This window comes from Varanus komodoensis, unplaced genomic scaffold (assembly GCF_004798865.1).
Source record: "Varanus komodoensis strain SLA01 unplaced genomic scaffold, ASM479886v1 scaffold6_2, whole genome shotgun sequence".
Classification (NCBI taxonomy): Eukaryota; Metazoa; Chordata; class Lepidosauria; order Squamata; family Varanidae; genus Varanus; species Varanus komodoensis.
Genome location: NW_025336346.1, coordinates 17852486 through 17866257, shown reverse-complemented (window position 1 = coordinate 17866257; position 13772 = coordinate 17852486). Strand labels below are relative to the sequence as shown.

The window sequence follows — 13772 nt, the reverse complement described above, 5'->3', positions numbered from 1 at the left end:
GATATATAAGGAAGGCTGCACCTAACCAGGGAGATAACTTATCCTGAACCAAAAATTGAACTGAACTTTAATTGGTCTGTACAAAAACCGAACCAGAACAACTTCAGAAAAAAACAGAATTGAATCAATACATTTACAGTTTGACTCACTAGCAAAAATATCCGCTCTGAACTACTTGTATTAATGTATGTGCTTCCTCCTCCTTTCTTCCATTAAAAAAACATCAAGACCATACATTCCATGTAACCTTGGTGGTAAGGGCTGCTACCCACCATGATGAGTGTCTTCTTTGGTTAGGTCCATGGCAGAGGCCCTCAAGCTATTGCTTGACTTCAGCTCAGGCAGGTTCTAGCCAGCAGGGCCAGGGGAGAGAGCCCACGGGAGAAGCAGTTCAGCAATATCTGCAGGACCCCCGTCTCCCCACACCAGACTGCAGGCTTGAGACCGTGGCAGGATAATGATGTCGAATAAAGCAGGCGACTATGGCCAGTCATCTCCCACTCAATGCATCCTATTCTGTCCTCAGGTTTGTGAGTTCCTATTCTGAACCTAGCCAGAGCATTTATAACGTCATGGAAAGTAATTTTACTTACAGGAGGGCCTGGTGGTCCAGGATCTCCTTGGTTACCCTGCAGGAATGAATGAAGACCACGTGATTAATGCTGGCTCTGGGGCTGATTTTTCCCTTAGCATCCACAGTTAATTTTTTTTGGATCAGACATTAATAAATAAATTAATACCATTTTATTTTCCCAATTTTTAACAGTGTATTGGTTTTATCCTTGCTTTCACCATTATTTATCAGATGCAGTGTGTTGCGTGTTGTTATGGTTTGCTTTGTTTTTTTGTTTTTTGTAAGCCGTCCGGAGACTTTTTAGTAACGGGGCGACATATAAATAAATAAAATAGATTTATTAAAATATTTCACTTGAATAAATAAATCAATTTCACTTCTGCACATTCCTCACTCAGTGACAGCTTTCCCAACATGGTGCTTTTCAGATCTTTCAGATTAAAACTTTCAGGCTGGGGTTCATCAGAGCTGAAGTCCAAGACTTCTGGACAGCATCAGGTTCGGGGAGGCTGCCATATGATATTACGTACTATTCTGACAGCACTGCAGGCAAGGAAAACTTGCATTGTGGTAGAATAAACCACTGATGTAGTGAACAATATGGACAAACTGATTCAGTTAAATAGTTCTGACCATTTAAGTCTATGGGTAATATCTGAATGTGCCTGTGCACTCACAAGAGCAGTCGCCTGCACTACTTTCACATTTCTAAAAACAACCCAAAGCTGTGGAAATGCTCTTCCCTGGAACGGGGCAAGTGAGCAAAGCTCCGGGGAAAGGCCCTTTCGGATGCCCTCCGTCTGCTGCACTTTGACAGCAGACGGCCCTGAGGACGTTGCTCGGGCAAGGCTGGCCTTTTGGAGCTGGGCATGTGTGCAAGTCGAACTAAAGTTAATAATAAACAGTATGAAATACTGCACACATTTCTTATGCTAAAATATTGTCTTGAAAGGGCCGACAAGCAAGTGACAGCCCCTCCACTGTGCTACAAATGGTCTCCAGGAAAAAAAGTGGGGGAAGCTGCAGCAAACCCCAAAGGGCACCTGTGGGACGGCTGGCCGTGGCCCAGACTAGCCCAGCAAGATGGGGAAGAGGCTTGTTGCCCCTCTTGCTAAGTGATTTACTAGCCACTTCCTACAGCCCATGATGGAGATAGCGGCCCAAGTTTGGCATGACAACCCTTCCTGGCTCCAACAGTTCCTGGAATAAGCCGTGGCTCATCCGAGTGTCTTGTTTTCCATTAACAAGCCCCCTTGCAGGGAGCCCAAGTTTAGCTCAGTCACTAGCTGAACTCAGTGACTGGGTTCTCATAACATGACAACAAACTGTGGGTGATTATGGCTTGTCATGCAAACCCAGTCACTGAGTTCAACGCATGACTGAAGCAAAATTAGTGCTGGACACCTCTAGCTCCTAGTACATTGGACTAATGCATCGAATCTTTGCATTATGGATTCCTCTTTGGGTGTCTGTGTGCTTGCATGCATGCTTGTGTATACATACATACACACACACAATGCAAGGGAATGAAAATGCTTTACAAGGAATGGTTTGCTTGCTTCTGATTCCCAGACCCCCATGCCAAGAACCCTTCCGCAAAGCTTAATAATGCTTGCTGCAAATGCCACGCGAAGAAGACCCTCCCCATTTACTGTTATGAGTCAGAGGCAGAGTGCTGCATGCAAGTAGGGGAGGTGCGATACAGGAATGGGGAGAAGGGAAGGGGTCACCTACCGGTCTGCCCAGAACGCCCGGGAAGCCTGGCAAGCCCTGCAAAGATCCAATTCAAAGATCCAGAGAGTTAGCGAGACCCAGAGCAATCCCTCAAGCGAGCCTTGCTTGGTCCTTGCTTCCCTCAATATACAGTGCCAAGGTCGAACTGCTCCTACTGCATCAAAGAAAGCGAGAGCAAGCAGAGGAAGCCAAACAGAGCCGAGGAGTCAGGTCTACTACGGCCTACCAAGAAACATTACTTACAGCTGGGCCGGGGGGCCCTCTAAACCCTTGCAGGCCCTGCATGGGAGGAAAGGACACACAAAAACAGAAACACATGAACCAGACACATAAAACAGGACAAAAGGGAGGGGAGACTGCTTGTGGTTGCCTGAAAGACACAACTGGTTCTGAAATCTCCCCTGTGACAAAACAGGACACTGGAATCCTCTTTCGTATTTGCCCCTGACTGTCAGAAGTACTGGTCGGGGTCTGCCAGGAAGGGAATTCCACACGCTGCAGTTCTGATCAAGGCAAATCAAGCAGAGAGGGGACAGAGGCTCAAGGCTCACTGAATACAGCAGCGCCATATTACTGAGATGCCTTCTCCATAAGCAAAGGGAATGTGGGGACAAGGAGAATGCTCAGTGGTTTGCAATAATCAGTTCCCTCATTTGGGTGCTTGACTGTGTGGACATCCTGGACAAAAATCCATCACAGAGCAGTCAGATCTTTGGGCCGAAGCCTCCCTGGCCTGGGCATAGCCTACAAGTGACAGCATGGATGGAAGGTGGAAGGGACACCACGCCCAAGTGTGCAGGAATCCACTGTGACCTCAAGACAACAGGTCCAAGACGGAGGGTCCTAGAAACAATTTGTTAAAACAACACAGAGAACTCACACAGCTCACAAAGCACAGCACAGCTTTACTGTGGGGAAGAATAAGCAACACACAGCAGTGGTGAAAGGGATCATAGCCAGCTTGGGAACAGAACCCCTCCGTGACCCCTTCCTCCTGACTTTCACCCCAGTGAAGCAGTGCCAGCCCCATAATCAGGATCATCTCTGCCACCCTTCCTCGGGCTCAGCTTGTGCCAGGGATTCCCTCCAGCAGGGATTCCACCTGCACTTGGTGGGTTACAATGAGAAGCATCACCAGTGCCCACCCGAACAGTGTTTCGCTGCCGTTACAAGCAGGAGGGCTACAGGGCAACACCGATTTGTGTGTGGCAGGTGGAAGGCCTTCAATGAAGGCTTGAATTGCAAGACACCCGATTTCTTCAGAAGCCCGGATCCACTCCCCGAACGCCACTCATTTCACCTTGTATGGAACCTTCCATACAAAACCTTTCCACTGCTTGAGTTATACTGATGGATTCCCTTGGTGGCTGTTTTTAAAAGGTGAAGTGGAGCAAGAATTGTGAGGAGGGAGTAGGGGATGGGCTTTGTGGATTACATTAAACTCCCGCCATTTCTTCTCCCATCATTCAAATCCTGATCCTTCCCCTTTGGCTCTCCTTTTCCCCTTATCTCCCCACCCCACACCCCATCAGGTCACATGCACTTTCTCTCCCACAGCTGAGGCTTCCTCTCTTTTACTTACTGCTTTCCCTTCTGGGCCAGGAAGGCCTCTTTCTCCTGGAAGGCCCTGCAGCAAAAGGAGGGTGTGAAAATAAGCAGAATGCCCGCAAGACTTCAGTGTCGCCTCCGAAGTCGCACTAGACTGCGGCATCAAAGATACGTGGAAGTGGGGCAAGCCTCCCTCCCTGCCCCTCCTCAACCAAAGCAGGATGTTTTTGCTAAACAGCAGTAGCAGCGCCAATCGCTCAGCTGTTTCCCTCCGCTCCCCTTCCAGCAGTGGACACCATTTCCAGCAATGGCCCATCAGCAATACTTACGAGAGCACCATCCCTGCCTTTCTCGCCAGCTTCGCCCTTCTCTCCCCTCTGCCCAGGTTCACCCTGTGAGTCAAAAAGTCAGCCGATGTCACGAAGGCAAGCAAGCAGCCCCACTGTGTCAGCCCCATTGCATGAACCAGTCCACATCCAGTTCTGCGATGGTCCACTATTTATTTATTTATGTATTTATTCATTTATATCCTGCCTTTTTCTTACAAAGGGCTCAAGGCAGCTTACATCTCCTCCTCCATCTTATCCCCACAACAACAACCCTGTGAGGTAGGCTGGGCTGAGAGTCTGTGACTGGCCCAAAGTCACCCAGTTGGCTCCATGGCCGAGCGGGGACTAGAACCCAGATCGTCTGAGCCCCAGTCCCATGCTCTTAACCACCACACCACACTGGCTCTCCACTATGATGCTGCTGGATTGCTACTTTGCTTTCCCAGCAGCCCCTGAGGCTCAGCCAAGAGCGGGTAGGCTGCTGGCATTCTGGAAAAGCCCTGTCTTAATCCCTTGCCCCCAGCATTGCGGTGAATGTGAAGCATTTTGGACTGAGCAAAGCCATTTGATAATGTCATAGCATTATTTTAAATATCACTTGAAACATGCAGGGGGTGGGGAGTGGCAGGCAGGGGAAGGAAGAAAGGTCTTTTTTTGCCCTGATAATGTCCTTTTTTCATTGGAACTTTGGCTTCACTACCTTGATTTATACCAGCTTCAAAGAAAGCTGAAATCCCTGAAGCCAAAGAGAACTCGAAGCCACTCTGAGAAATGGAGCCTGCAGTGGTGAGTCAGGATGTCTGGCCTAAATTGAGGCAGCAGAAGAGGCTCCTTTGATACTGGGAAATGTGGATATGAAGGAGGCCAAACTACTAAGCTCCAAAGGAAAGCAGGGCAGGCCCAGATGTAATGGGGCCAGAAGGTATCTACAGAATGATCCAAGGTAGGTGTTGCCAGTGGGAAAGAGCGGCACAGGTGGAAAGGCTATGCCTCCCACCTCTCTTAGCCATGGCTGTTATCTGCCAGTGTTCAAGCAGAAAGCACGTTTTGACCTGGGGCTGCTGCGTCATTCATTAATCCAATGAAAGGGATAGAGAAAAAGAATCAAAAAGCAAGACGAAGTCAAACACTTGCAGGAAAGAAGGGATTCCGCTGGTGTAAGTGAAGGCACAGAACAGACACAGAGAAAGCTGGAGAGATGCAGGGGTGAGAGACTTACTACACGCAGACCTTATCGCCTCTAGAGCCTTTTGCACCATCTTCTCCTGGCTCTCCCTGCACAAGAAGAAAGTGGAATGAATGGTTAGCTGTCCACCTCAATTGACCCACAGCGGGCCAAGCCTTCATTTAGTCCTTCACCTAAACGCCCCCCATCACCCAGCATAACCGAGTGGTGGCTGAAACCTCCGCAATGAAGTCTAGATTGCCACAAGCCAGCCTGAAAGAAAGCTTGTTTCGCTGGCGCTGGATGAGTCTTCCTTGACTTCTTCCTTTCGAGCTGTTATCACTAGACATGAGTGTAAGCCTGCAAGTCTATACAACACACGCCTGGGAATAACACTCACTGAGCTCCATGGGACTGACTGCTGAACAGATGTGCCTAAGGCCGCATTTTGCTACTCTGCTGAAGCCAGCATTTCATTGGTGGAAGAAAACGTGAATCCATGTAGGCTGGAACCAAGCTCACACACACAGAGCTCCACTTTCGTAACAGGACCGCACCACCTGAGCACGTTTTCTTTCCGGGCGATTCGTTCCTGAGCCATACCTACCTGTTACATGCTTGCCAGGGTCTACCTATGCCCTTTACTTTATGACGGACATCAAGACTCCTGGGCAGATATTTAATCTGGCCAAGCTGGCCTCACTGCCTGTGCTTCAGCACCCACCCCCTGCTGGCAGATCGGCTTCCTAGTCACATGTATACGCGATGCAGAAAGACCACAAAGAAACCTAGGTTGCTTTCCTGTAAACCGTGTTTCTTTAGTCCATGAACATTCATACAACCCGCTCTACCCCTACGGTCTACATGGCTAACATCCTATTCCAGATGTCTAGAGTAGGAGTCTGGCTGACTAGTGCCCCATTATTGTCCCTAGAGCCACTGGATAGTCTCATGGAACTGAGCAGGAATAGCAGTAGCAGGCCTCTGGAGACCGCATACTGCAATAAGCTCGGAGTGGATTCCCACCAAAACTTGCTCATATATAACATTTCCTGTTCTTCTGATATAGTCTCAAAGACTCTCTGATTTGGCAGGCAGAGAAATGCCAGTTCTGAAGTCATTCATGACTAAAGAATAAAGACAAGGCTGATATAATTCGATCCAGGAATGTGCCACAGCACGATTCAAATGGAAAACAGGAGCGATACCAAGGTGGTGTTTTGTCATCATGCTAGTCCACAACAGAATGTAGCTAGGATGCTCAGTTAAAGCATCAAGGATTCCTGTCTCAGACTCTCTAAACTATCGCCCCATTTCTACTCAGAGAAGACTGTCTCCATAGAAGACTATGTCTTGCTGAAGCTGCAGTCTTTGCCCAGTAATATCCATTCTGAACAAGACACAACCCTGTGTAAATGCAAATAAAATGAAGGGGGATTTTTAAAATGGAAATAGCAAATGCAGATTGTTTAAAAAATTGTAAATAGTGCAGCAGCAGGACTACAGGGAACAGAAAGAGATAGTTTAACCCAACCATAAATCTCTATAAAAATTGCCTCTGTAAAGTTGCTATTTGCACTGGGAGGAAAGTCTCCATTAGCTGGGAAAGATTCATCCAATTAATGTATGCCTAGCTTGGCATTAACACAAGGTAAGGTGAGGGAGCTATGGACTTACCTTGCTTCCTTTAGGTCCTGCAGGCCCACGTTCCCCCGGAAAACCTGAGAGACTCCCTTCTATCACGTCTACCTGGAGAGACATAAACACATCAGTCCAGTAATCTCTTTGATCAGCACATGGACACATCACGTCTTAGCCATACTTCCCAATAAAAATCTTACGGCAGAGCCATACACGTGCCAGACCTAATCAGAATAAATTCTTCCCTCACGCTGACCGGTGGCTCTCATGTATTCTGATGCAGAGGGGCTTTCTATTGCAAGGCTATTCAGTGGGAGACCCTCTTGCATGATGGAGCTGTCAGTTTTTCAGGGTCAGAGCCCAGATCTCAGAAGCTGAGGCTACGGTGGAGACAAGAGTGCAGAGGAACTAGACTAAGCTGGAACAGGAATGGCGGCAGAGCAGGGGAAGAGACGGGTCACACGGATAGAGAATGCCTGGCACTTGCGCTAAGACTGTTTCCTGGGGACGTGTGTCCCTTAGGGCAGGGTTGGGCAACTCATGGCCTCCCAGGTGTTGCAGCCTATGGCTCCCAGCCTTCCTCAACTTTGGGCTGTAAGCCAAAATGTCCAGAGGGCTTCAGGTTGCTCATTCAGTTCAAAACCAGGCCACTCCCTGGTCCATCAAAATGAAGGAAGGAGTGGATGGGATCTATCTGAGCTTCACGTTCATACTGAATTGTCAGCCTATGGAAGCAGACAGCATTGGTGCTACACCAGGGCATGTATAACCACAGGGGGGACACCACAAGAAACCAAAGAGCAAGGATGCGCCTTCTGCCCTCTTCTTGGGCCCTCCAGCCCTCAGCCTGTCTCACAGAATTCAAGGCACTCAGGATAGAACTCAGCTCCAGGGATCAAAGGTGCTGTGCCCTGATTAGTTATGAATTCTAGGAACAGCTAGTGAAAAAGGACATCCAGGAATGAATAAAGCACTCACCTTGGGTCCAGGTGGCCCTGGCGGGCCCGGTAAGCCATCTCTGCCCTGGGGACAAGACACATGGATTAAAGACATGAACGAGCCACCAGAGAGGCGATCTAATATCATCCCACCATCAGCAGGGTCAAAATAACAGGACTTCACTGATTCTTAAAAGGCAGGGATGAATCAGGACAGGCCCACAGATAGTTCAGGTCTAACTATCCGTGGCGTGCAAAGCATTTGCAGTCAATGTCATTTAAAATGAAAAGCTGCTTCGGGACAAGGAAATTCACAGCAGTAAAGCAGTATTGCTTAGCTCTTCCCTTGCCTGCAGTTTCTTCACTGTGCCCCGTGCAAATTCTCCCCGAATATAGTCCCAAGCATGTGCTGAGCTGTTTGATTTGAATTCTCTCTCCCTTGCACTCTTGTCCTGAGGCTGCTTTCGAAATGCATACAGCGGTCACGTATGGACTAGGAAAGACAGACTACTAATCACTCTGGAGCCCAATGAATATGAGCATCATTTTTTTCCCATATGCGCAGCTGGCTGGGGAAGGCTGGAAGTTGTAGGACTCGCTTTGTTCTAGGATGCCCAGGGGGACACCTCTCCACCTCCCACTTAGCAATACATATCCCTGAACGTTCTGCTCTAGTGTGCCTTTTCCCAGGGACATTCCTCAACCAGTCTAGGTGGGGTAACATCTTTACAAGATTTCTCAAAGTCTCTAGGACACCAATTGTGGCTGTGATTCAAAGTTAATGTTTCCATTTTCCTTCTCAAATGCTTAGAACCACTCTTCCACTGACAGTTCATAGAAACACAGAAACAGAGTGAGTCAGAAGGGGTCTCCCAGGCCATCTAGTCTGACCTCTGGCTCCAGCTGGCTCTGCTCACGACATGCCCACCATGTGCACGTCCAGCCTGTCCTTGAACACCCGCACCAATGGGGCTTCAACCACCTCCCACGGAAGCCCACTTGAAGGCATTCTTGTACTCTTTTTGTCTTCGTTCAAGTTCCTGCTTTAAACTCTCTCACAGCCTTCTCATTCATCTGTAGTTAATTTGATGCCGCCTCCATGGTCTTGCCCTTTCGGTTGCTGTGATACCCTGCTGTTATACTGTTATACCTCATGGGTCCCAGTTCCCAAAGTGCATTTTCATCAGCTCCTGCCCTCTGCACTAGATCCTTAGAACACAAAAATTCTGGAGTGTCTTGTTTCTTATGCTTTCCTTCACAGAAACAGATTCCTTGGAAGTAATTTAATCCTCCTTCCTCCGGAAAGCAGGGATTGGTGATACAGGATGCGACTACAGCACTCCTGCCATGTAGCTGTCCAGGCTCTGCTTAAATACCAAGCAAAGGAGAGCCTATCACCTCTGGAGGAAGACCAATCCACCTTAGAACAGCCTTTCCATGTCTGGCCAAAATCTACTTCCCTGTGGTTTCTACCCACTGACTCTAGACCTGCCCTCTGGAGCAACACAGAACAGTCTCCATCTCTTGTGTAACAGACATCTGAAAACAATGATCTTTTCTTCTCCAGGCCAGGTGAACCCAATTTCCTTATCAGCTTCTGTACTCTTAAGCCAGGCTGTGGAGTAAAGGACACAGCCCTTCTGGCCCCTGGACCTCACTTCTTCCTCTCACTTTTTTACCTGCTTCTGTAGTAGCGTAGCAGAGGCAATATGTCTCCGTTTCTAAGAAGTTACTTGTGCTCCACTGCCTAACTACTACTGCCAGGGCTGGGCTGCCTTGAATCCTTTTTACCCATCTACATCTTTAGATGCATAGCAAGGAATTCAGGCAAGCAAATAAAAGGTTTTGGAGAGCATCCCTTTGTCCTTTCAGTTCTGCAGCCTCCTTATGCGGGTCTCTCAGCTCCTGTTGGAACACGCACAACTGTGGAGATGTTAAAGGTAAAGGGGCCTTAGTCACGAAATGAGTTGTCAAGAGGAGCTCTGCCAGAATCTTCTGAGATGTTTCCCACTCTTCCCCACTGGAAAACAGATTAATCAGGAAATGTCACCATTGACTTCCACCGCCTCAGGAGCATGGACCAAAGGAAAATGTGGAACTGTTAAACACCGAGTTAGAAGGATTTGTACACACAGGAGCAAACCCAATTGTCCTTGAGGTTTGTGTAAAGAATTCAACCCCGTGCTCAAATTAAAAGCATGTGAAGCAACAGCCTTGAGCTACCCATTACTTATATGCATTTATGAGCACACCTGCACCTGTAGATACAGATACTCCCTCTCAGTTCAATGTGGAATTCATCAAGGCAACCAGCAGTAACAACAACATCCAAATAAACATGCTCCTTAGGATCACAGAGCACCACTCACCTGAGCCCCTTGTGCACCTTTCTCACCCCGATCACCCTAGAAGAAGAAAAGAAAGTGGGGAAGTTGTTCTTTAAAAAGGCAAAGAACCAGCAGAGTGGTGCCATCTCTGACCTTTGCATGTGCCTACTGAGTTTTAAAGCTGCTCCCCTCAAAAAGGACAAAGTCCATAAAATACATAAATGGCTTGAGGAAATCTTACAAAAATCTTTAATATTTAAAGCTGAAGTCTTTTTATTAGGCATTGTGTCTGATGACGTTGACAAACAGGCAACATATTTGATTCTACATGTAATTTCTGCGGCAAGGATTGTATTTGCCCAACATTGGAGGAGTGAAGAACCACCTACTGATGAACTGATTTTAAAAAAGATCCTGGACTGCACTGAAATGGACAGGCTGACTTTGTCTCTGAAGGAGAAAGAGGATACATACTTCTATCAAACTTGGAATTCTTTGTATTATTGGCTAGAGAAAGTGGATGCAGGTGGCGCAGTGGGTTAAACCGCTGTGCTGCTGGGCTGGTTGATCAAAAGGTCGCGCAACGGGGTGAGTTCCTGTTGCTCCGTCCCAGCTCCTGCCAACCTTGCAGTTCGAAAGCATGCAAATGCAAGTAGATAAAAAGGTACCACTTCAGTGGGCAGGTAACAGTGCACCTTGGTGTTTAGTCATGCCGGCCACATGCCCACGGAGACTGTCTGCGGACAAACGTGGCTCCCTTGGCTAGGAAACGGAGATGAACACTGCCCCCTAGAGTCAGGCATGACAGGACTTAACATCAAGGGGAAACCTTTACCTTTAGAGAAACAGGATTATGCGTAGATTTGAATATGTCTATGGATTGCTATAAAAAAAATGGGGGGGCTGACCCAGTAGGTCTGATGTCTTTGATGATTGATGTTTTTAGTGTTTTTTTTAGCTTGTAGAAAATAATAATAATAATAATAATAATAATAATAATACTTATTAAAAAAGGACAAAGCCCAGCAAGCTTCCTAGAGATTCTGAAAGCTGGACATGGTTCTATTGGCATGGTGGGATGCGTTCTTCAGGTGCCATAAACCACACAGAGAACCTTGGCTATTGGGAAATATAAATATGAAGAGCAGCAGCAGCAACAGGAACAAGTCATTTTATTTTGGCTCCATTGTATACCTTTATTGTGTTTTAGATAAATATGAACATTTAAGGCTGTTTTAAAAGTAACTGATCAGACAGTTTCCTCTGGGTGTGTGTTTGTTTAAAACTTTTTTACCCCTTCCACCACTGATGTCTCGGGACAGCTTATAATAGAGATACTGGGTAAGATTAAGTGGGTAATGCCACGCAACGGAATTTCTGATCTGCCTCTTCCAACCATGCCAAGATCACCACCAGGACTTTATGCAGACAGAAAATGCCATCATTTGAAAGGTAGAAAAAGGCTATTTGGGACTTTAGAGCTTCTGGTCATATTTGTTTCCTTCCTACTTAAACACCACTCTTGCTATTCTTACCTTTGACTATACTCACCTTCTCTCCTGGTCGGCCGGCCTCTCCAAGTTCTCCAGCCCGGCCTGGCACCCCTGGAATTCCAGGTTTCCCAGGCTCCCCCGGCTGGCCAGGTGGCCCTTCTCTTCCCTGCTCTCCAATGGCACGGCCTGGTGGACCTGGTGGGCCTTGTGGGCCAGGGTCTCCCTTCTCTCCCCTTGGCCCTCTTTCTCCAGGGAAGCCAATGAGACCCTGCAAGAAACACAAAACTTATTTAGGTAGCCTCAGACCAACTTTCTCTGCAAAGGATGCCCAGGCACATGCATATTCAAAGTGTCTGTCAAATGCTTCTCATCATTTAGTTGGTGAGAACTGCAACAGATGATGGCTTTCTCCTTAAGATGCTTTCCAGCCAAGGCACAATAGCAACAGTATCTCCTATTGTTAATCGCCCCCATCTGACAATTAGAAATATTCTAACATTAAGGTTGAATTGTGGGTTCTAATAGCTTTACTACACCCTTCTGTTCCATATTTTATTCCCCAAAGACCTGCTTTTAGTTTCAGAAATCCCATTATTCTCATCCCAAATGCCTTAATTGAAACCAACATTTTGTCACAGAATTCAAGCACTTTGGTTACAAAATCAGTTTTCTGGGCAGCTCTGCATATTCCTGGTTAGTGTTTCCCTAAATAATAGAGCTTAATGTGATTTAACTAATGGGAAATGTATTTGGAATAGACTTTTCTACATCCCTTTCAGTTCCTATTTAAGTGCAGACCTACTGCCACTGGGTTTGGAGGACTATACAGAAAAGATTACGAATGTTGATTTTGAAAAAATGCCATTATACTTGATATGTAAAGTACTTTCTCCAGCGTAGGCCGCAAGGAAGAACCTGGGGCAACATTTGATTCCTGAATGTAGAGAACTCAACCTCACCTCTTTGCCTGGTGGTCCCCTTTCTCCTGGATCCCCTCGGTCACCCTTCAGGCCTCTCCGGCGATCAGGGATGGGCAGGAATTGATCAGAACTCCCATCGTAAGCACCAGTGATCTCCCGCAGTGTGGAAATCTGTAAGGAAGGCGGAAAGGAAAGTGAGCAAGATTGTCCACTGAAGCCACAAAAAGTAGTTCAATGTCTCTATCCGAAATTTGGAACACAAGAAAATATTCCAATCCTTTCCAGGTCATTATTCATGCTGGTACATAATAAACCAACGAAACAGCAGGGTCACCTCAAGGAAGACTTTCCCAACCTAGTGTCTTCCTGATATTTTGGTCTATGATCCCCATCAGTCCATCAGAGAGCCAGTGTGGTGTGGTGGTTAAGAGCATGGGACTGGGACTCAGAGGATCTGGGTTTGAGTCCCCGCTCAGCCATGGAGCCAACTGGGTGACTTTGGGCCAGTCACAGACTCTCAGCCCAACCTACCTCACAGGGTTGTTGTTGTGGGGATAAGATGGAGGAGAAGGATGTAAGCTGCCTTGAGCCCTTTGCAGGAAAAAGGCAGGATATAAATTGAATAAATAAATCAGCAGGGGCAGCAGTGAAGAATGATCGAAGTTAAAGTCAGAACCACATGGAGGGCACTGGGTTGTCCAATGATCACATTATCAGGTGAACTGAGAAGCTTTATTTAGTTACTGTTTACGATTGTTTATCATATGTTTAGTTCCCCCCTACCTTTTTGGAACCAAAGAGAAAAAAAGGCAGAGTAGTAAAGATAAAAGAGTGAAAGACAAATGTGTCGAGGAGGCCAATGAACGGGGCTTCACGGCCTCCCCGCCTTCGGTTGTTTTTCATTTCAGACGTGTCTGTCAATAAAAGTATTATGAGGAACTTCTGTGAGCCATGAGCTTAGGATGCCAAAGATATATTCTACAGGAATCAGCAATACTTTCTACATTCTCCACATTCTCCTCATTCTTGATCTTCCGCAGCACAAGTCCAGACCAATTTTCCTGCTATATTTACTGGTTGTGCATTATTTATATTCAAGGCAG

At 47.0% G+C, this 13772-nt stretch overlaps 1 protein-coding gene across 1 annotated transcript in view; it reads right to left on the bottom strand.

The window, feature by feature from the left end:
* The window catches only part of COL7A1 (collagen type VII alpha 1 chain), a 117202-nt gene that overhangs the window by 25459 nt on the left and 77971 nt on the right, over window positions 1–13772 (bottom strand). The window contains exons 66-73 of the mRNA XM_044451519.1: window positions 12709–12840; window positions 11808–12017; window positions 10299–10334; window positions 7970–8014; window positions 7028–7099; window positions 4186–4248; window positions 2535–2587; window positions 594–629 (exon numbers count right to left, since the gene is read on the bottom strand). Coding sequence (XP_044307454.1) covers window positions 594–629; window positions 2535–2587; window positions 4186–4248; window positions 7028–7099; window positions 7970–8014; window positions 10299–10334; window positions 11808–12017; window positions 12709–12840 — 647 coding nt within the window. The remainder of the gene's footprint in view (window positions 1–593; window positions 630–2534; window positions 2588–4185; window positions 4249–7027; window positions 7100–7969; window positions 8015–10298; window positions 10335–11807; window positions 12018–12708; window positions 12841–13772) is intronic.